This window comes from Aristolochia californica, unplaced genomic scaffold (genome assembly GCF_029961685.1).
Source record: "Aristolochia californica isolate CCGP_79_NKW_82.1479 unplaced genomic scaffold, dmAriCali1.0.hap1 SCAF_6, whole genome shotgun sequence".
Lineage (NCBI taxonomy): Eukaryota > Viridiplantae > Streptophyta > Magnoliopsida > Piperales > Aristolochiaceae > Aristolochia > Aristolochia californica.
Window position 1 is genome coordinate 36502645 of NW_027182257.1, and position 22349 is coordinate 36524993.

The 22349-nt window shown below is 39.1% G+C and overlaps 1 protein-coding gene across 2 annotated transcripts in view; it reads right to left on the minus strand.

Moving 5' to 3' along the window:
• LOC137934913 (intermembrane lipid transfer protein VPS13) overlaps window positions 1-13604 on the minus strand; it is a 74911-nt gene extending 61307 nt beyond the window's left edge. For both annotated transcript variants that reach the window (XM_068779499.1, XM_068779498.1), the window contains exons 1-6: window positions 13185-13604; window positions 12056-12136; window positions 5139-5245; window positions 4929-5022; window positions 4618-4661; window positions 3610-3678 (exon numbers count right to left, since the gene is read on the minus strand). In XM_068779499.1, coding sequence (XP_068635600.1) covers window positions 3610-3678; window positions 4618-4661; window positions 4929-5022; window positions 5139-5245; window positions 12056-12136; window positions 13185-13281 — 492 coding nt within the window. In that variant the 5' untranslated portion in view covers window positions 13282-13604. The remainder of the gene's footprint in view (window positions 1-3609; window positions 3679-4617; window positions 4662-4928; window positions 5023-5138; window positions 5246-12055; window positions 12137-13184) is intronic.
• Window positions 13605-22349: the final 8745 nt, after the last annotated feature.

A 22349-nucleotide genomic window follows, 5' to 3' on the forward strand; every position in this document is an offset into this window, starting at 1 on the left:
TGATTGTCTTGAGGAACTCCGATAATGTGGATCTCCTTCATTTTTAGGATCGAGGATCCTTCCTCTGTCTTCAACGAGTGTATATTCCGGCGATCTTCCGAGTTGAAATTAATAAGCCATCGCCCGTCTTGAACTCTGGCGATGGCTTTAAGACCGATGCTTCTTTCTTGGATCCATTGGATTTGTTGACTTGAATGAATTATCAACGGAACCTCTATGACTACTGCCAGGGGCATTTTGCGAGTTCCCTCAATTTCGGCATGGGCCAGCAAGGTGATAGAATAATGGGTTTCATGGTGTAAAATCTGAGAGGGGAGTGGTGGTAGCCAGATGTTTGAATTGAGGTGTGGTTGATCAGGTGGAGGAGCAAGCAGGGTTGTAAGGTTAGGCTTTTTCTGGTGCGAGATGCCCAGTTTTGGGGGGATTTTTTTATGCATGGTTAATTGCCAGAGGGTTTGGTGGAAGAGTTTCCATCCGAGGCCAGAATTAGAATTTTGCGGTAGGAAGATCATACCCATAATCATCGAGCCGCGTCTTTCAGTGATGACGCATTCTAGGAAGCCACCGTGGTATTGGGTGTGGAGCTAGAATTCCAGTTTGCCGGTAAAGAGTGATCGGTCGGAGCTTCGTCCCGTTTTTCCAGTTTGGATCTTTTCGAAAATGGCCAGGAAAGAGTCCACTGCGGAAATCGAGAGGGAGATGTAGGATTTTTTTTCGCCAACTTGTGAAAGTATACGGATTGCTTCACTACTTTTCTCTTTCCTTATCCGAAAAGTCAATTTAGCTTTTCCATTTCGGAATTCAAATCTTGAAGGGTCCTCCACCAAAATCCTTCGCCGTGAAGTTCGCGAAATGACAGTTTGCCATTTCGCTTTTGTGCCTTCTTCAGAGTCACTTTCTTCTTCCTCCTTGTCTTCATGCAATTGACGCTCTTGCCGCTGCTACTTCTCCAGACTTGCTTGGTCGTCGCCCCATACTGTGCGGTGTCCCACTCGAAGAGGTGGGTCAAACAGAATGGTAGTCTGGGGGTAGTCACTCCGTGTCCTGTTTGGTGTGTGTGTGTGTGTGTGTGCGGGGGGGGGGGGGGGGGGGGTGGGCGGCTTTTGTAGTTTCTCCATTAGACCAGGCCACCAAAATCTAGTAGCATTGTTTGGAATGTTTGACATTGAAGTTCCAGATCCATTTGAGCATATAGGCTTTGTTCATCTCCTTCATAGGTTGGATGCCTAATCCACCCCTATTGTGAGGCATGCATATTTCCTTTCAGCTAACCAGATGGTATTTGAAAGTGTCTTCTGATCCTCTCCAGAGAAAGTGCCAACGAATGGTGTCAATCTTGGAGCAAACTGAGGCCGGACAATGCATGAATGATAAAAGAAAATTTGGCAGCCTTGCCAAGCAAGACTTGAGGAGAGTCAGTCGCCCCGTTAAGTTTGCCTCTCCAAGTTGTTAATCTCTTCTTAAATTTCTCAATAAGGGGGAACCAAAGCGTCATCGCAGGCCGAGAGTCAAAAAGTGGGAGCATCAGATATGTAGCTAGCAAGTTTTCTAAGGCGCACCCCAGGTAGTCTGCCATGCCACGAAGCACAAATGAGTCTATGTAATCGCCGAGGAGAGTGGTTTTCTTCCAATTAATATTCTACCTAGAAGCCAACTCAAATAAGCCCAAAACAACACGCAACTTCTTAATCTGGTCCATGGTACCAACCCCAAAACAAATGGTGTCATCTACAAACTATAGGATTGGAATATCAAAAGTTGCACAGTCTGTCGTGGGGAGAAGCCATCCCAAATTCTTGGCCGAATAAATTAAGGCAGAGAGATATTCTGCCACCACATTGAAAAGCAAGGGGGATAAGGGGTCTCCCTGTCTGATTCCCCTGGATCCCTTAAAATACCCACAAACAGTTCTGTTGAGAAGAACACAGTAGCTAGCAGAGGAGATACAACTTTGAATCCAGAAGCACCACTTTTCCCCAAATCATATCTTCCCCAGGAGAGTGTCCAGAAGCTTCCAATTAACTATGTCAAAAGCTTTCTCGAAGTCTAGCTTGAGGATAAATCTGGGGAGCTCTAAAACCTTGAAATGGTGGATGAGCTTGTAACACGCCATGGCTGGATCTAATATGTTCTTTCCCTTGAGAAAAGCACTCTCACCGTGATGAATAGAAATAGGAAGGACCGCCTGGAGTCGATTAGCAAGGAGACGTGCTATCACCTTGTAAGTACTGGTGATGAGACTGATCGGCCAGGTATCTGATGGGAGTTATGCCCCTTCTTTTTTAGGGATAAAGGCAATAATGGAAACTCTGATACTCCTGTATCTGATGCCACGCTGATAGAAGGAATAAACCATGCGATCTTTGTCATCACTAATGAGGGGCCAGCAGCGACGGTAAAAATCACCGTTAAATCTGTTCAGGCCCGAAGCACAATCCATAGGGAGACCCAGGGCTGCTTTTTCAATTTCCCGACTAGAGAAGGGGAGCTCAATGAGGCTAGCTGTTGCAGATGGAATAGCCTGGATATTGACCCTTTGAAAGAAAGGGCGGACTAACTGGCAATCAAAATATATATCTGCAAAAAAGTTCACCAATGAGTCAAAGATAAGGGATCGATCTGAAGTGGTCTCACTATTGACTCTGAGGGCGGTGATGCAATTGACTCTTCTCCTAGCTGAAGCGACAGCCTGGAAGAACTTAGTATTTGCATCCCCTTCTGAGAGCCACTTGTAACGAGCACACTGCTTTCAGTGTACGAGATCACTATGAGTGAAGGACTACAGTTGCCCTTGGAGGGCGTATTTCTAGGCACTTCCGAGGAATAGAGACCTCTAGACTCCTCAGCTGAGTCTAAAGAAACAATTTGTGCAAGGGCGAAGGCTCTCTCCGCCGAGGAAGAGGCCTTTCTCGCATAGGCCCCAGGAACACAGCAACAGCTTCAACAACTTGAGCTTAACCGGGAAGGACCATCTGCTCGTGCCAGCAACGACCATCCTCTGCCAGAAGGACTAGATAGAGGAGTCAGAAGAGGGGTCCACCATCCAAGTATTGTTAAATCTGAAAGGGAAGGGGGGGGGGGGGGGGGGAGTGAATCTGAAAGAACTTTGCCGATGACATTGCTATATAGTTGGAGCCAGTCATTATTGGCTAAGAACCGGTCAAGCTTGGATAGGACGGGGGGTTGTCTACCATTTGACCAAGTGAAGGTCTTCCCATATAGAACGATCTCATCCAGGTCCCAACAGCCAATAAAATCTGCAAATAGCCTCATGGACGTAATTTCACTCAAATTCAATCTTTCAAAAAAGAAAAAGAAAAAAATCCAGTTGACAAGAAGTAATTCCATAAGAATGAAGTATAAATCCTTAACAGAATGTCTCAAAGAGAAACTAACTATACACACTTCTGCCAGCAACAAATGCAGTTTCTGTCCTTTGAACAGGAAATACATGTAATATAATATCTCTAAAACTAGTTGCAATAAACATATTTCAATCAGTATCCAGGTAACAAATTGGCCTAGAACTTATGGAACCATGTCTACCTCATTCAGAACTATGAGATCAAATACAGGAATAAAGAAGGACAGAAGGAAAAGAATAGCCACCAGATCATTATGCCGATCAGTATATTCAACACTAACATTCTGGATGGAGACATGGATGCCATCAAGAATCTGCAGATGGAAATTCAAAAAATGATAAAAGGTGCATAATAATAAACGTAAGTTCAAACAATTAACACGTTTAATTATCTCTCAATCAATCTATAGTAGTCATGCGTTCTTTATTGCACAAGCAATGATACCACAATGCAGGCACAAGAAACCAATTTAGGAACAGCATCTATATAACAGGTCAGAAGCAAAATGATGTAGTACTTGGATCAAGTCTGGAAGAAATTGCTGGGAAAAACTGCAAAAGAAATAGTTGAAAAAAAGAAGACAAACATTTATCAAATATAATTGTGAGTATAAAAGTTTGACAGGACTGGAAAAAAGAAGACTGAAATACAGTAGCTTATTTTCAGTATTCTTCTATTTTTGCGAAATTTCTCACTTTTAGCATTTTCCACTTCCACTTTTTGTGTTTTTTTAGTTTGTCAACGGTCCTTTGTTAGCAGAGCTGGCTTTAGGGAAATCTTTAGTAAGTGTTGACAGACAGTAAGAGTAAGGGTAATCCTGTAATCAAAGTAAGTGCTTTAGTTAAGCACATGCGAGGGGTCTTTTATTCACTGTTTTACATTGTGCTTTTGGAACACGTGGCATCCTATAGATCATACTGTGAGCTACTTTTAGTAGAAGATGATTTTTAAGCTCTGCAACTCCATTTTGTTGTGGAATAAACACACATAAAGTTTGATGAATGATCCCTTGATTTTTGACAAAAGCTATTAAACTTATGATTCATAAATTCAAGACCATTGTCAGTACACAAAATATTAATAGAAGCCGAAAACTGATTCTTTATTTCATTACATAAGAGTTTGAATATATCAAAAGCTTGATAGGACTACCCCTGACAGTCCTGTCTATTAAATTGTACTTACTGCATGCTACTTGATCAATAGGATGCATTATTCTGTTAAGAACAAGCAAGCACAGAATATACATCACCTTGGCTGAGATGAACGAACTAAACATTTGCCCAGCCTGATTATCTAGCACAAAAGAAACCTCAAGTTAGAAATGCCCCAAGGGAGAACGTTTTGCAAACATTCTAAACATTCCTTGACACTCCTGAAGTAGCAAAGCCAGCATTGACTATTGCACAAAGTGCAAGCATTACTTTTTTTCAATTTTATTTCTTTTGATACCAGTGAGAGTTGTATCAGGAAAGAAGAAAGACACGGGACTCCCCAAAGGTAAGCTACAAGAAAAAGCACTTCAATTAAGCAGGAATTTGGACAAAATATCATGCTACTTACCACATACACGTCTGGACAATTTAGCCAACTCTGCTGCGGCAAGCTTGGCATTCTTTGCAGCAAATTCCCTTCTTTCAATTGATACCGAAGTCCACTGATGGAGAATTCAAAGTGCAAAAAAGAAGTATGCCAGATTTTTTACATGGTCCCACTTTCCTCAAATCATTTTATTTTTCAGAATCTTATATTTGAAAGCGTTTCAGAAAATACCTCACAATCATCTCTTTCACCAATGCATATGGTAACATCCTTGATGATTATTTTAATAGGTTTATGCCTTGTCCAAAGGAATTCAATGCTCAAGCTCCCAATATGCCCTGTTATTTTGAATGTGCGTTCCATGATAAGTACATATCAGATAAGCAAGAAAGAACAAATTGGGGAATATGACAAAGACGAAGTGAAAAAGATTTTTACAAATACATAATGCACATAGAACTGACATACAGCCAATGAAACAACCAAATCTTCACTCAAAGGAAACCAAAGATTGCAACAAAAATACATCAAAGGCACAAGACAACAAGACCAAAGTCAAACAAAAGGAAGTACAACCAAAAGCCAACAGCCTAACTCTCATCAAAATCAAGAGACAACCAAGTCCCCACATCAAAACAATCTAAAGGAACCCTTGTGTCTGCCAGCGGATCTGCCATACAATTTGCTACATGTGAGTATGATACCCATGAAGCCGAAGAGGCTCACAAACATCCATAATGTTATATAAATAGGAAGAAAATGCTCCAAAGGACGCTTCCTTATCAATAACCCTAAAAAAAAACCACTGAGGAATCTTCTCCCACGATGTTTCTGGGAATAGTTTCATTTAGTAAACTGGGAAGAAGTAAACCTAAGAAGTTGGGAGGTCTTGGAATTCAAAAAATCTAAGTTATAAAATGGCTTTTACTCACAAAAAGCTGTCAAAGATTAAATACATGTTCTGATCTCCCATGGATTCCTTTTGTTAAAATGAAACTTGGCATCATCAACAACTACTAGTATGTGGGAGAATGTTCATCCAGCAGTCCGGAATGTCTCTCTTCTCTTTACAGATATACGATTTTGCTTCTTTCTCTTCAAATATTCATTTACGGGTATCATCATTGGTTGTTTGAATTTCCTATTAGCATTACCAAATCTTTTCTGCCTTTCATGTAACCAGAATGTGAAAATCTCAGATCATTTAGTAAAGGATCTTTTGAAAACGTCAATTAGAGACAGCATCTTCATCGTAATTTAAATGATATTAAAGTATTGGAGATCAATGAATTTGTTAAAGAATAGTCCCACATGGATTAGTGAGTGCAAATATCTTGAGTTTATTAGTTGGGAAAGAGGTTTCCTAAGTTAGTCAGCGTGCTCCCCGTGCCCACAGACAAAACAATTCCCCCCCTCTCGTTGTCACCTACCAGCACCGAGCTAGAGGTCAGCAGAGACAGCTTCTATAGGAAGGACCTAGTCCTCTCAAAGCTGGACCGATTCCTAGCCAGCAATGATTGGCTTCAGCTCTACAGCAATGTCTCCGACAAAGTGCTCAATCGAGTTGTCTCTAATCATTGGCCAATTATGGTTGATACCCATTTTGGCAATTGGAACCCTCCCCCCCTCCCGCTCTTTCAAATTCAACAATAATTGGATGGCAAACCCCTCTTTTGATTTATCTCTGCAATCCTTTTGGGAGAATATGACCGTTGTTGGCCAAAGCGGGTGGACCTTCCCAATCAAGCTCAAGATGTTGAAACCACTACTGCAGTCCTGGGCCTCCGAAAAGAAGGCCTCTTCCTCGGTTGTGAGAACCAATGCCCTTGCTCAGATAGCTGCTCTTGACTCTGAGGAGGAAGTCAGAGGTCTCTCTTCTCCGGAAGTCTCTCAAAGGTATGCCCTTCAAGGGCAATTGCAGTCCTTCGCCCATAGCGAGTTAGTGCACTAGAAGCAACGTGCAAGGTTCAAATGGCTCTCCGATGGGGATGCTAATACTAAATTCTTCCATGCAGTCGCCTCTGCACGAAGAAGGGCCAACCGCATTGCCATGCTCAGCGTCAACGGTGAGACCACCTCAGACCGAGCCCTTATTTTCGACTCACAAGTAATTGTTTTTGTAGATTTATACTCTGATAGGTAGCCAGTCTGCCCCTTCTTCCAAAGGGTTAACCTCCAAGTTATTCCATTAGTTGCAGCTAGTCTCATCGAGCTCCCCTTCTCTAGTCGAAAAATTGAAATTGCAACCCTTGGTCTTCTTCTGGATCATGCTCCGGGCCCGGATGGATTCAACGGGGAATTTTATCGCTGTTGCTAGCTCTTCATCAGAGACGACATTTCCGGCATGGCCCGCTCCTTTTATCAGCATGGCATCAGATATAGGAGTATTGGAGCCTCTTTCATCACCCTCATCCCTAAAAAAGATGGGGCAGAGTTCTCATCCAACTTCCGGTCGATTAGTCTCATCACCAGTGCATATAAGTTGATTGTGCGCCTCCTTGCTAGTCGACTAAGGGCAGTCATCCCTATTGCCATTCATCATGGTCAGAGTGCTTTTATTAAGGGAAGAAACATTTTTGATTCAGCCATGGCATGTCATGAACTTAGTCATCATTTCAAGGTCCGAAAGCTCTCCAGATTCATCCTCAAGCTTGACTTCGAAAAGGTATTTGACAGAGTTAATTGGAAGTTTCTGGACACCCTCCTGGGGAAGATGGGACTCGGGGGAAAATGGCACTCCTGGATCCAAAGTTGCATCTCCTTTGCCAGCTACTCTGTCCTTCTCAATGGAACAATTCGTGGGTATTTTAAGGGAACCAGAGGAATCAGATAGGGAGACCCCCTCTCCCCCTTGCTCTTCAACGTGGTAGCAGAATATCTATCCTCCTTGATCTACTCGGCCAAGAACATGGGACGGCTTCTCCCCACAACAGATTGCACAGCCTTTGATATTCCGATTCTCCAATTTGTGGATGATATTGTTTGCTTCGGGGTAGATACTATGGATCAGATCAAAAAATTGTGTGTCGTGCTGGGATTATTTGAATTGGCTTCCGGTCAGAACATAAACTGGGGAAAAACCACTCTTCTTGGCTATCACATTGATCCAGTTGGGCTTCGGGATATGGCGGACTACCTGGGATACTCTGTGGGAAATATGCCAACTACATATCTTGGACTCCCACTTTTTGATTCTCGGCCATCAGCGTCACTATGGTCCTCCCTCATTGAGAAATTTGAAAAGAGGCTAGACACTTGGAGGGGTAAACTCTTATCAACAGCGGGGTGTCTCACTCTCCTGAAGTCTTGTCTGGTTGGGCTACCAAATTATCTGCTATCATTCATGCATTGTTCGGCCTCCGTTTGCTCCAAAATTGATGTCATACGTCGATGATTTCTATAGAGAGGTTCAGAAGACACCTTCAGATACCATTTGGTTAATTGGAAGGATATTTGCATTCCTCATACTAGAGGAGGATTGGGCATCCAGCCTACAAGAGAAATGAACAAAGCTCTTATGCTCAAATGGATTTGGAATTTCAACAACAAGCATAACAGTTTATGGAGGAATATGGTGAAATTCTACCTTCAGTTTTCGGGTGCCTGGTGGAGAGAGGGTCGCGCCGCTCGCCTCCTATCCCCAATATGCAAATCAATTTTCAAGCTCCTTCCAGTATTCAGAGATGCTACCTTGTTTCACACGGGCAATGGAAGGACCCTTCTCTTCTGGTCGGACGAATGGTGTAGCCCCCGATCCCTCTCGGAGGACTTCACGGGGCTGCATAGGGGGGCAAGCGACCCCTCTTGCTCTGTGGCTAATTCATGGAGTGATCACTCGTGGAGTCTCCCGTTCCGCCGGGGATTAAATGATGAGGAATCGTTGGCTTTTTGCTCTCTCCTTACCAGATGATAAGCTGATTTGGAAGCCCAGTAATAATGGCCGATTCAATGTCACTTCGGTTTACTCTCATATCAAAAAGCAAGACTACAGTATTCGTGAGCACAAGGCGAATTTGGCTTAGAAACTCTTAGCGCCAAGCAAAATCAAATTTTTCATGTGGTCAACCATCAGAGAACAGATTCTTACTTCAGACAACCTCCATAGAAGAGGCTTCACCGCCCCCGACCTTTCTTGTCCCCTTTGAGATGAGTGCGAAGAGACGGTCCAACATGTCCTCTTACACTATGGATTTTCGTGGCAAGTTTGGATGAAGATTTTTCAGAAAATTGGGCTCCAAGTGGGGCTACATTATGACCTCTTTGGCACCCTTGAGATGGTTCAAGGGATTCTCCTTCCTCGGCTAGGCAAGTTAATACTTTCGCCCTGTCTAGCGCATGTTCCATGGTGCATTTGGCTCGAGCAGAACAACCGGAGATTCAACTCCAAAGCTAGTACCCCGGACAACAAGGCTTCTCATGTCGTTGGCCTCATCTCGAGCTGGCTTCATACAAGGAAGGATTTTGCCACTCTATCGGGGGTTTCCCTTCGGGAAAATTGAAATTTGATCGCTTATATGTCAGGCCCCAATAGAATTCCGAGTATGGCTATCTGGGATCCCCCCCCCCCCCCTTGCTGAATTTTGATGGTAGTGCTATTGGATATCCTAAGCCGGCTAGAGCATGTAGTGTGTTTAGAGGTCACAATGGAGACCCTATTCTTTCTTATGCTGGTCCAGTGGGCATTACCGATTCTAATACTGCTGAAGTTAGTGCTCTGCTATTCGGCTTCCAAATCTTCAGGGATCGTCTCCATGGCAAGTTAATCATTGAAGGCAACTCCAAGACGGTTATTAGTTGGTGTTCCAAAGACAGCTTCCCCCCTTGGTGCTACTGGCCCATCACTGATAGTATTGCTGACATTGTATCTTCTACTCATTGTAACTGGAATCTCATTCCTAAATCAGCCAACTCTTTGGCTGATAAATTGGTAAACTTTGGAACTTTCCAGCCATCTCTCATTGTTTGGGAAGGCTTCCCTTCTTTGTAAATTGCTCTTTTAAGCTCTTGTCTTAATAAAAATCAGCATCATTTCAAAAAAAAAAAAAATTGTTCATTTTGGGATAGGGCCTTGGACCCAATTTAACATGGTATCAGAGCAGGTACTCATATGTGGGTCTGCACCTAAAAGTTATCTACTTGTAGAATCACAAAAGATGGCCTACACCTAAACTATCCACTTGTAGAGCTACAAAAGAGGGTCTACACCTAAACAGCCTACTCCTAAATTATCCACTTGTAGAGCCACAAAAAGAGGGTCTACAAGTGAGGGGGAGTGTTGAAGAATAGTCCCACATGGATTAGTGAGTACAAAGATCTTGAGTTTATTAGTTGGGAAAGAGGTTTCCTAAGTTGGCTAGTCATTTTGGGATAGGGCCTTGAACCCAATTTAACAGAATTTACTCAAAGGTTGGATAATATTTATCTTTAAACCCTCTCAGCCAGAAAAAAATCATTTGGTGTTCTGAATCAGATGGGGATTTCTCTGTATCTTCTTGCTATCATCTTCTTTCCTCAAATGTTCCTTCCATTAGATCTGTTGCTGCTGCCTGTAAATTTACAGGTCCTCCAAAAGCTCAATTCTTCGTATGGAGTGCTTTGCATGGGGAAGATACTTACTTGCAATAATCTGATTCGACGGGGTTCAAACATCGTAAATACTCAATGCGTACAATGTGCAATGGAGGAGGAATCTATCAACCGTTTACTTCTTCATTGCTGATTCTCATGATGCATTTGGAACAACTTTCTCAGTTTGTTCAAAATTCCTTTTATGAGGTGCTTTGCATGGGGAAGATACTTACTTGTGATAATCTGATTCGACGGGGTTCAAACATCGTAAATACTCTATGCGTACAATGTGGAATGGAGAAGGAATCTATCAACCGTTTACTTCTTCATTGCAGATTCTCATGGTGCATTGGAACAGCTTTCTCAGTTTGTTCAAAATTTCTATATGTTTTCCAGCCTCATTGGCTGAATTCATATCCAGTTTTTTTATGGATTTGTCTGCCCACTCTTGGGAAAGCTATGTTACATGCATGCGTTGTTCTAATTTCTTGGCACAACTGGGATGAGAGGAATTAAAGGATTTTCCAGCAAGTTTCTTCTTCATGGATGCAGCTAGTGAATTTGATTTCTTCCATGAACATCCATTGGCTGAAATCATTGCACTTGTTTAGTGAAATTTCCACTGATTTGTTGAGAAGTAACTAGGATCGAGTGCCTACTCTTCACACTATAAATCTTCCTATGCATGCTGACTGCTCTCCTCCGGACCCTTATATCATAAAGCTAAATTTTGACAGATCATCGCTTGGTAAGGCATTTTCAAAAGTTCATCAAGTGACATTTTAGCATCTTTCTCTGGTCCTATTGGGTTTTCGGATTCTACATCAGCTGGGTTTCTTGCTCTTCGGCAGTGTCTTAAGAATTTTTTGTGACAAATTTCAGGGTTTACTTTATGTTGAAGGGGATTCTAGGAGTGTGATTTGCTTGAGTAAAGGGAAGAAATTTCCTCCTTGGTGCTTTGGCATCATTTTTATGTGATTTAGGATCTCTCTTCTCTTGTTGTTTGTATATGGAATCATATTCCTAGATTAGCTACTAGCTTAGTTAATTCTTTTGCTAAAGACTTCAGTAGTCCCCTTATTGTGGAGGAAGACTTCAAGATTGTCATCGGATGGTGCTCTACCTCATCCTCTCCCCCATGGCATCATTGGCAGATTTTTCTTGATATTTTGGACATTGTATCCACCATTTCTTGTACTTGGTCTCATGTACTTAGAGCAGCCAATTCGGTTGTTGATTTGTGCGCTAAATCAGCCCCCCTCTTCAATCTATTGTTGTTACGGGAGATTTCCCTTGATGTATCTTCTCTTTCTTTGAAATAAAATTATCAACATTTCAAAAAAAAGATGTGGTCTTCCTCAATCTCTTATTGTTAGAGATTCAGATTTTTTGTTTTTTTTACCTTCTGGCTTTATAAATCGCACTTTTTCCAAAAATAAGATGTTAGCTTGACAGAAAATTAAGCAGTAACATGTCTATCATAACAAAGGAGTAAAACACACAGATATAATTCAACTAAATACTTCTAAAAAATCAGAAGGTAATTAAACTAAATGTAAAAAAGAGTTGGAAAACATTACCTTCTTTTAATGCAAATGGCAACTGAAGGTAGTCAAATGCTTCAGGAATCAGTTCCAATTTCTCCAACTTCACCAATTTCTCTACACAATGAACCAAAAATAACTTACATGTTTACAACAGAAATGGGTGTGCTTGGGTATGGGTGGGTGGTTGCAGGTGTGTCGGTGTGTCGGTGTGTGTGAGAGAGAGAGAGAGAGAGGCACAGAAAGAGAGAGAAAAAGAGAAAGAGAGGCAATTTGAGCTCCAAAAATGCTCTTTTATTTTATCATTGGGAATTCATCCTCAACCAAAAGTACTCTCCAGTGTACATTACCAGGATAAAAGTCTGACAAGTAGACGAATGTTGAAAATGATATAAATGGAAATGGAGAGAGAAAGAAAAAGGCCATTACACTTCATACATTTCTTTAGTACTTTTTTCTTTCCAGCATTTGGAATCTGACCTTGCACAAAACAACCTATTATAAAACCCAATCACTCTTTAATGTGCACTATCAACAGTAGAAGGACTAGTAAAAGAGGATTGCCAAAAATGACAAAATGTAAGAGGAGACAAGATTTTTGTTTTTCTTACTGAATGATGCTTGAACCTGACCCTGACATAGTTGGAACAAGGCTCTGAAAAACATAAGAGTTCCTAATGCATACTAAGGGGAAGTAAAAACCGTAATCTTTCTCAGCCAAAGTAATGAAGCAATTCGATCTGCAAATCGATAAGCCATTAGATGCAAGTACTTTTGGAAGAGAATTTATTGAGCGATGTACATGATAATCGTGTATCTCTATAACAGTAGTGTTACCAATCCAAAAACAACTCTAAGATAGTGATTCGTTTAAGGTTTCCACCTTTCTTTCTTCCTTACTGACAAATAATCCAGTAGAAGAGAAAATCATAAGAGATGGCGCTCACAAGAATAAAGCATGCTTTCGTATGAACCCAAAACCTATTAGGCAAAAAAGTTCAACAGAAGCAGCACAGAGAAACAAACTCGTGTCGAGAACCATGCCCAAGTCAAGCAGGTATCACCATTGCTCACGGAGTAGCAGCCCCAAGTGCAAACGGTAAGAAAGAAACTCGACACCCAGACATAAGGAAAAATGACGACAGAGAAAAGACGAACTGTGCACCTTTCAATAACCGGACTTTGAGCTGATCTGGTTCGAAATTTTTCACGTAGCTGCCGAGAAAACCTTCCAGCAACTGCCGAATGAGGCCCTCGAACATAGCTGCGACGAAGAGAGGGCATTCGGGGATTCTCGAGAGAGGAGGTAGCGCGCGCAGACTCGCCGAGCGACAGTTGGAAAGGACGATTAGAAGGGTTCTGGAAGGGAGAAGCGCCGAAATCGGCCTACACAAATTCCAAACTGTATGTGGGTGATTAGCTTGTTCGTCAAGCACCAAAGCATCCGAGTGGCAGAACCTCAGTGACTCAGAGTTGGGACCCCAACCGGGGCCATAGGGACTGATGCTCTCCGATCATAATCTTTCCTGTGGCACAGAATTAGATCAGCATACCGAGAACTCCGAGACCATCGCTGTAGTCTAGGGATGGGGTCAGAATGGAACAACCAAAGCCGTCAGTCCGATGATTTGCTCTGCTGTTTGAAGGGGAGCAGATATTCTGAGGTCTATAAGGGATGGATCCTCTTCCCGTACGGATGGATTGTGGGAGTGTGCTCTAACGGTGATCTTGGCCCATGGAGTTGAGCTGATGGTGATGAGAAGGCGGTTCTCCTCCAATGACTGGACCCATTCCACGGGGATTGGAACAGCTGGTCCCATCCATGGCAGATTGGTCGGTGCCCTTACCTTGCTCTGACGGGGTTAGTTAACATGAATCAGGACATGAACTTCAACTGTATTATTCAGTTCATGTTCTGAGATCGTTGGAGCGCTGGAGTTCAAGTCATGTACATGAGTAACATGACTCACGAGATCATGTCCAAAGAATAAACGAGGGACAGCGTTTTTTGCCCAATTTTGAGAGTTATGTACATAAAACAAGCGTGCCCCTCTCTTTGCCGCACACCCTCTCCGTGAGTCTGCTCATTTCCGTTTCCCGCACCCCTTCTCTCCCCGAGCTCTTTGCTCCCTCTCCAGTCTCCCTCTCTACGGCCTCTCCCTCTCGACCTCCGTTGTAGAGTACGGGAGACCGATAGGCTCTGCGACGGAGGTCGAGAGGGAGAGGAGAGGGAGAGGGAGGGAGGCCTTCCTCCCTCCCTCGACGACAGCTTCTCTTCTCTCTCAGCACGTCCCTCTCGCCTCCACCTCCTCCCCCCCCCCCCCCCCCCCCCCCCCCTCCCCTATCCCCGTCGGTCATCCTCTCTCTCCTCTCCCTCTCAACCTCCGTGGCAGAGCACGGGAGGTCAAACATCTGTTACAGAGTTTCTCGGCCTCCCTCTCTTCTCCCTCTCGGCGTACCGTCGGAGGGCCGCCTTTGTCGGCGTTGCCCGCTGGCTCGCCGTTGAGGAAGACGACGATGGTTTAATTTTTCCTAAGTTAGGAAAAATTAAACTATCGTCATAAAAATCATTAATTTATAAATTTTATTTATAATATAATTATTTTAATTTATAAAATAATTATTTTAATTTATAAAATAATTATTTTAATTTATAAAATAATTATTTTAATTTATAAAATAATTATTTTTATTTATAAAATAATTATTTTAATTTATAAAATAATTATTTTAATTTATAAAATAATTATTTTAATTTATAAAATAATTATTTTTATTTATAAAATAATTATTTTTATTTATAAAATAATTATTTTAATTTATTTAATAATTATTTTTATTTATTTAATAATTATTTTTATTTATTTAATAATTATTTTTATTTATTTAATAATTATTTTTATTTATTTAATAATTACTATATTAAAATAGATATTTAATAGTCATAATTAAAATAATGTTAAAATAAATATTTGATAAATTATTTTTGTTTAATTATCCGATTGCTATAATTAATTAAACCAATGGTTTTAAATTTTGTGATAATATATTATTAATTAATAGTACATAAAATATATTATGTACAAATATATAGTGTGTTAAAGTTATGATTAGATCAATTTTTTCTCTTAAATCATTTATTTTTAGGTTAAATTATATCATATGTTATTAATAAATTAATAACTCAGCGTATTACTTTCGTTTTTGTTATTTATAATATTATTTATTTATTATTTGTAATTAATCATGGGCGTATTTCATTGGCTCATGTAATTACCATATGAATGCACAATAAAATACTTAATTCAATTAATAAATATATTAATATATTTAATTATACATTAAATAACTTATTCGTGTAGTAATAATTATTGTTTTACCTAATTTGGGGTTTAAGGATTATGTTGTAATTAAGTGTACTGTAAGGGTTTAAAGATTCTTGTTTTTTACTTTTTTCTCATGTTGGGGCACTAACACTAGAAAATTGTTTTCCAATGTACATGAAGTTGTTAACACTGACACCAAGGGGGGGTTAGTCCCCTAAATGGATTTTTGAAGATCAAGTTCATGTCCAACATGAAGATCATGTCAGTCATGTACATGAAGATCATCTTCGCACTTGGTGTTAGGGGGGGTTAGTCAATTTGAAGGACAAGATGATCTTCAACCATATAACGCCCTTCAACACTTGAAGTTGTTAGTGGAGCACAGATGAAGCTTCATCTCGATGCAGGAGATGAAGGGGCCCTTCATCTTCACGATTTAATTTCAATCAGGTGGAAGAAGGCCCTTTTTTATCTTCTTCGAATTGAAGGACGGGCGACGCTCGTATTTTTTCCTCTCTCTCCTCGCACCCCCCCCCCCCATCGTGCGTCGTCATTTTTCTTTTTTCTTCCTCTCTCCCGCACTCCCTTCCCTCTCTCGTCTCCCTGAGCCCCCGACATTGACCTCGTCCTTCGTCTCCCTGCGCCCCGACGTTGATATCGGCCACCATCTCAGTTCCCTCTCGTCTCCGGCCTCAACTCTCGGTCTTCTCTCGGCCTCACCCTCTCTCTCACACCCCCTCTCTCGTCTCCGTGACTCCCTCTCTTCTCTCGAACAAGCTCTCTCTCACTTCTCTCTCTCTATTCCCTCTCGACCTCCCTTTCTTCTTTGTCTTCTCCCTCTCTTCTCCCTTTCAGCCTCCCACTCCCTTCTCTCTCTGGCTAATCTCGATTAGGCATCGATTTCACCCTTCGGCTTCGGATTTCCCCCTTCGATTTCACCCTTCGGCTTCGGATTTCCCCAAATTTCAAAAGGTATGCCTAAACCCTAATTTTTTTCATTAAATTAGTGTTTTATTTTATTTAAATTTATTTTCAGTGCGTAATTGGGGGTTATTTGTGCATTATTTTGTGATTTAGGGTTACGGTTTATAGTCTAAATTCTTATATATGATCAGTGTTTTGATGGACTTAAAAGGGAAAGGAAATAAGAGAAGATATGGTTTTGTTCAATGGAAAAGCCAATGTTTTGATAACAGTGGGATTTATTTATTTTTATTTTTAGTTAATTTTTATATGGAAAATTGATCTCCTGATTTCAGTGGTTTATTACTTTTTTATTCTTTTGTGAGGTAGGCAAATGTGCTTTATCTTGATATTAAAGAAAATCATAAAAAGCCTACATAAGATAGTATACTATCACTTTAAAAATTAGATGAACATTTATGCATATATATATATATATATATATATCTGTGAGCTTTAATAAACCGCATAAATCCCTATGTAGATATTCACATGATGCAACTGTAATGTAGTATTTGGCCGGGATACTGTACTAGGACCCCGTCATTTTTGACCTATTGCAAACTTAAAAACCACGATCCGTGTAAGACATGAAGAGCAATCCGAACCTGCTACCCTCCTTCAAAGTATATTTTAGTTTATTAACTCTCTTACTATTGGTGAGCCATAGACAGTAGAAGTTTTAATATTTTCTACCCAGATATTATGTGGCAGGTGGAATGACGTGACTATGTGCTTACCATGTAGGTAAATGCTGAGAGATCTTACCATCGTAGTGTTGGCAAAATTCTAGACAATCTCCATGCTCAGGTACATCATATTACAACCCAATGCCACAAATTTTGTATGTGTATATTTTTTTTACTTGTACCCACACAAACTACTGCAGCATTTTGCATCTTTGTGAAGAAATTTAGTTTTTGAATCTGTATTGTTTTGTTTCTGTTGGGAATAGATGATTTGGCAGAAGCAGGCTTCTGAATCAAACCTAGAATACACAGCTTCTTCAACTGCTTAGCAGAATTCAACAGAGTGCATAGATACCAAACATTCTAATAAACCCAATGATCTGTAGACTGCTATGGAAAAAAATATGTTTTTTGTTGCAAAAGTAAGGCCTTAACTGTGTTAAACAGTTTTTGTATGATTTGTTTTTGACCATAGAGCAGTTCGATGCTGTGAACTGTTTGAATTAGCTTATGAACTGACAATCAAAGGTGCAGACATCTGAATTAGCTTATATCCTCTCTCTCCTGGATTCCACTTTTTATAACTGAATTTGTTTCTTTCCTAAACCTTTTTCTCAAAGGCTGTGAACTGACTACCAAACATGCAGACATCTCATGCTTTCTAAAAAATCTATCTCCCACATTCCATGTTCTATAACTGAATTTATTTCTTTCATAAATCTTCGTTTATGATGATAGCTACACTGTTTCCTTGTCCACCTGTCTTGCAAATTTTCTATTTTCTATTTTCAAACAGCTATGCCCACTGTCTATTTGATACGTAATCATTTTGTGTCCTTTCGGTGATTAGTACAAGCATGACAAAAGTTCTTTCTGATGCAGTTAATAATTTGACACTGCCATTTTTATTTGTTTATATTCAGGTTTTACATTCATTTGATGCACAGGCAGAGAGTGAACTTAGTCTATCTAATGGTGACTATGTTGTCGTTAGACAGGTAATCCATCTTGCTATTCTGGTGTGAACTTGCTGATATTATATGGTATCATCCTCAACTGCAACTCTCTATTGATCTCGACTGGAACAACAATATTATCAGTTTTACTGTAAACAAGTCCTGCTAGTGCAAAATTGTAGGTTTCTTAGACTAAACTGGGTGAACATAATATTTGGTTTTTCTTTTTGCATTCACTGTAGAAAATCATTAGAATCTCTTCAAAACGCTTCTACTCTCTTTTTGACGATCAACAGGTTGCACCTAATGGCTGGTCTGAAGGAGAGTGTAATGGAACGGCCGGTTGGTTTCCTTCTGCTTATATCGAAAGGAAAGAGCAAATTCTTGCAAGCAAGTTGGTTGAAGCTTGCTCACAGTGATTTCCCAAATCATCTTCCGAACTTGCTTGTACATTGTGTAGCTCCATTATCATCTGTACCTATTTGTATCTATTCATTGCATTATTTAGCTCTGTAACATCCCACTTGGTTGCAAGTGTACAATCTCCTAGTAACTCGGTGTAAATTTATCACATATAAAGTAGTTGTGGTTTCATATGGGAAGGTTTGTGATAGTGCTTTGTTTTAAATTCATTTTCATCCTATGGAAGACAAGTAACAAAATGGTAGGGCTTAGTGTCTCATTCAGGTGTCTTTAAGGTTTTTTTACTTGGACTCTGGACTTGAATCGGATTTGCAACCTGATTTAGATACAAGAAAATCCAAGTTGGATCGGTCTTAGGGTCTGTTTGGAATCTTAGAAAAGAAAATAAGAATTTGATTATTATTATTTTTAAAATAGTTAATAAAATAAGATAATATTTTTTTTTTATTTTTTTTAGAAATAATAATAATTAAATTCTTATTTTTATTTCTTTTATGTGTTTTCATGGGTTCCAAAGAGACCCTAGGTTTTTGTGGACTTATTTTTTACCGGTGCGAAGAATATTCTTGAGATTTTAAACTTATTTCGTAAGATTATAACCAGACCGTCCATTCGTGTGGGTCTAAATTTATTTGTCAGTGACCTATTTACCCCTGACATCCATGTGGAATGATAAATGATGGTTTACTCTTATTACTTTTGAACATGCGTAATTTATATATACTAAACTTGTAACTCGTTGATTGTAATATTAAAGGCACGAACTCGTTATTTGAATAATTTTTTTTAGGTTATTTTAAAAGTTGTATATGTATTTATTTATTATTTTATTTTATTTTATTACTATATTAAACTTCATATTTAAGTCTCTGGTAAATAAAATATAATTAAAGTATGAATTTGATTAATATATCATCATTAATTATGTCAAAATATATTATTAATTAATACAATGCAAATCTATCTTATGTTATTAATATAATATTTTTTATTCATTAATCATATTTTTTTATTTACTCTATTGTATTAGTGATTTAATAGTGGTAATTAAAATATTGTTAACTCAAACACTTTGGTTTAATTAGTTCATTTTTATAATTATTAAAATCAATGATTTTAAATTTCTAAGATGAAGATGAAGATGAAGTTGTTTACACTAACACTCTATTTCAAAGATGAAGTTGTCCACACTAACACCCATTTCGAAGATGAAGATCATGTAGATACATAAGATGAAGATGAAGATGAAGATCAAATTTTTATTTTGTTGACTAACCCCCCCTTAGTATTGACGACTTCATGTGCACTAGAAAACAATTTCCAGTGTTAGTGCCCCAACACGAGAAAAACATAAAAAACAAGAGAATCTCTAAACCCTTACAGTACACTTAATTACAACATAATCCTTAAACCCCAAATTAGGTAAAACAACCATTATTACTATACGAATAAGTTATTTAATGTATAATTTAACATATTAATATATGTATTAATTTGAATTAGATATTTTATTGTGCATTAATATGGTAATTATATGAGCCAATGAAATATGCACATGATTAATTAAAAATAATAAATAAATAACGTTACAATTATAACTTTAACACACTATATAATTGTACATAACATATTTTATATACTATTAATTAATAATATATTATCACAAAATTTAAAACCATTGGTTTAATTAACTATAGCAATCGGATAATTATGCCAAAATAATTTATCAAATATTTATTTTAACAATATTTTAATTATGACTATTAAATCACTATTTTAATATGGTAATTATAAAATAAATATATTAAATAAATAAAATAATTATTTTATAAATAAAAATAATTATTTTTATAAATAAATTTTATAAATTAATGATTTTTATGACGATAGTTTAATTTTTCCTAACTTAGGAAAAATTAAACCATCGTCGTCTTCCTCCGCGGCGAGCCAGCAGGCAACGACAACGACAACGACCATAGAGGCGGCGCTTCAACGGTACGCCGAGAGGGAGGTTGAGAAGCTCTGCAACAGATGTTCGACCTCCCGTGCTCTGCCACGGAGGTTGAGAGGGAGAGGAGAGGGAGGATGGCCGGGGGGGGGGGGGGGGGGGGGGGCGTAGAGGGAGAGGCGCAGAGAGGGAGACCGGAGAGGGACGGTGGAGACAAGAGAGGGAGTAGAGAGCTTGAGGTTTAGGGAGACGACAAAGCTGCATGAACGAGAGAGGGGTGCGCCAGAGAGAGCCCCGTGCTTGAGTCATGTATATGATTCTCAAAATCGGGCGAAAAACACTTTCCGCCGTTTACTCTAGGGACATGAACTCCTGAGTCATGGATGATCATGTACATGACATGAAATTTGGCACTACCTAATGACATCAGGACATGAACTAAGTAATGCGCAAAAGATCATATCCTGAGTCATGTTAACTAACCTCCCAAAGTGCGAAGTTGAAGTTCATGTACATGACTGACATGATCTTCATGTTGGAGATGAACATGAACTTCAAAAATCCATTTTGTTGACTAACCCCCCCCTTGATTGAATTGCCAAAACTTGTCTTGGGTTAAATGCAAAGATGATAATGTAATGTTTTGTTTGAAGAATTACAAAATGGGTAATGGAAGAAGCAAAAACATGTAAGTTATTGTTAGAATTTGCAAGAGACAAGAGTTGAGAGAGAGTAGGTTTACATACCCTTTTCCCTTATATTGAATTGCCAAAACTTGTCTTGGGTTAAATGCAAAGATGATAATGTAATGTTTTGTTTGAAGAATTACAAAATGGGTAATGGAAGAAGCAAAAACATGTAAGTTATTATTAGAATTTGCAAGAGACAAGAGTTGAGAGAGAGTAGGTTTACATACCCTTTTCCCTTATAAACCTTTTCCCTTTGAACCCAAATTAACTGAACATAATAGTTGCTACCACTCCCTTTCAAATTAGATCATATAACTTATGTTTGTCACAATGTCTCACAACTCCCATGCAAAGTACTTAAACAAAAATACAAATTTGGTCTTCAACTTCAGAAAATCTTTAAAAATTTGTGGTTTTTGCAATCTTTGGTTTTTAAACCTGCACTAAGTGTAGGCATTGTTTTCTTTCCACACTCAAGAATACATGGCAATGGCGGCTAACTAATACACCCAAAAAATCGATCTGTTAGGTGCGGAAAGCGGGATGTGGTGTGCCCAGCTCTGATACCATGATAGCGGCTAGCCAATACACCCAAAAAATTGATCTGTTAGGTGTGGAAAACTATCGCCTAAAAGAGTGGACAAAACCACTCTGATAATGCCAACTTGAGAAAAACTTCCATATCATCCTTAATAACAGAACCATCTTAAGGTCTGTTAAATTCTAGGTTTTAATCCGTAGGAACTAGGTTTGAGAATAAGAAGAAGGGGGAAGAAGAAGGAAGGAAAAAGTGAAAAGAAGATGAAGAGAAGAGAGCTTGTGAGAGGTAGGAGTGGATAAGAATTTTCACAACCCTAATATAAAAAGGGCAAAACCGAAGAAAAGGGGGTAAAAGAAATACAAGTGACGCAAATAATAAAAATTCAAATTTGATATAATATATTTTAAAAAATAGTAATAATAATCACTAAATAAAAAAAAGGCTAGTAATAAAAAAAATCCACTTAAGGACAGATATAAAATATTCATATACAATCAAGTAATAAGACCAACCCAAGGAACTCAAACAAAAGAATTAATACAGACAATTCCTAAAGCACGAGATAAATTTTGTTGACATAAAATTTGGATCATCCAAAGTAAAAGTCCAAGTAGAAAAGAGTTTCAATAAAAATATACGAATTGGTATTAAAAAATAAGAGAGAGTTTACATAATACGAGATGGTATGGGAGAAAGTAAATAAAAAATATAAAATTTTCGAAAAGAACAGTATTCGCATAAGTGCTTGAAACATGACTACTCAGAACTTCGAATTAAAAGGAGGTCAGTCCAAGT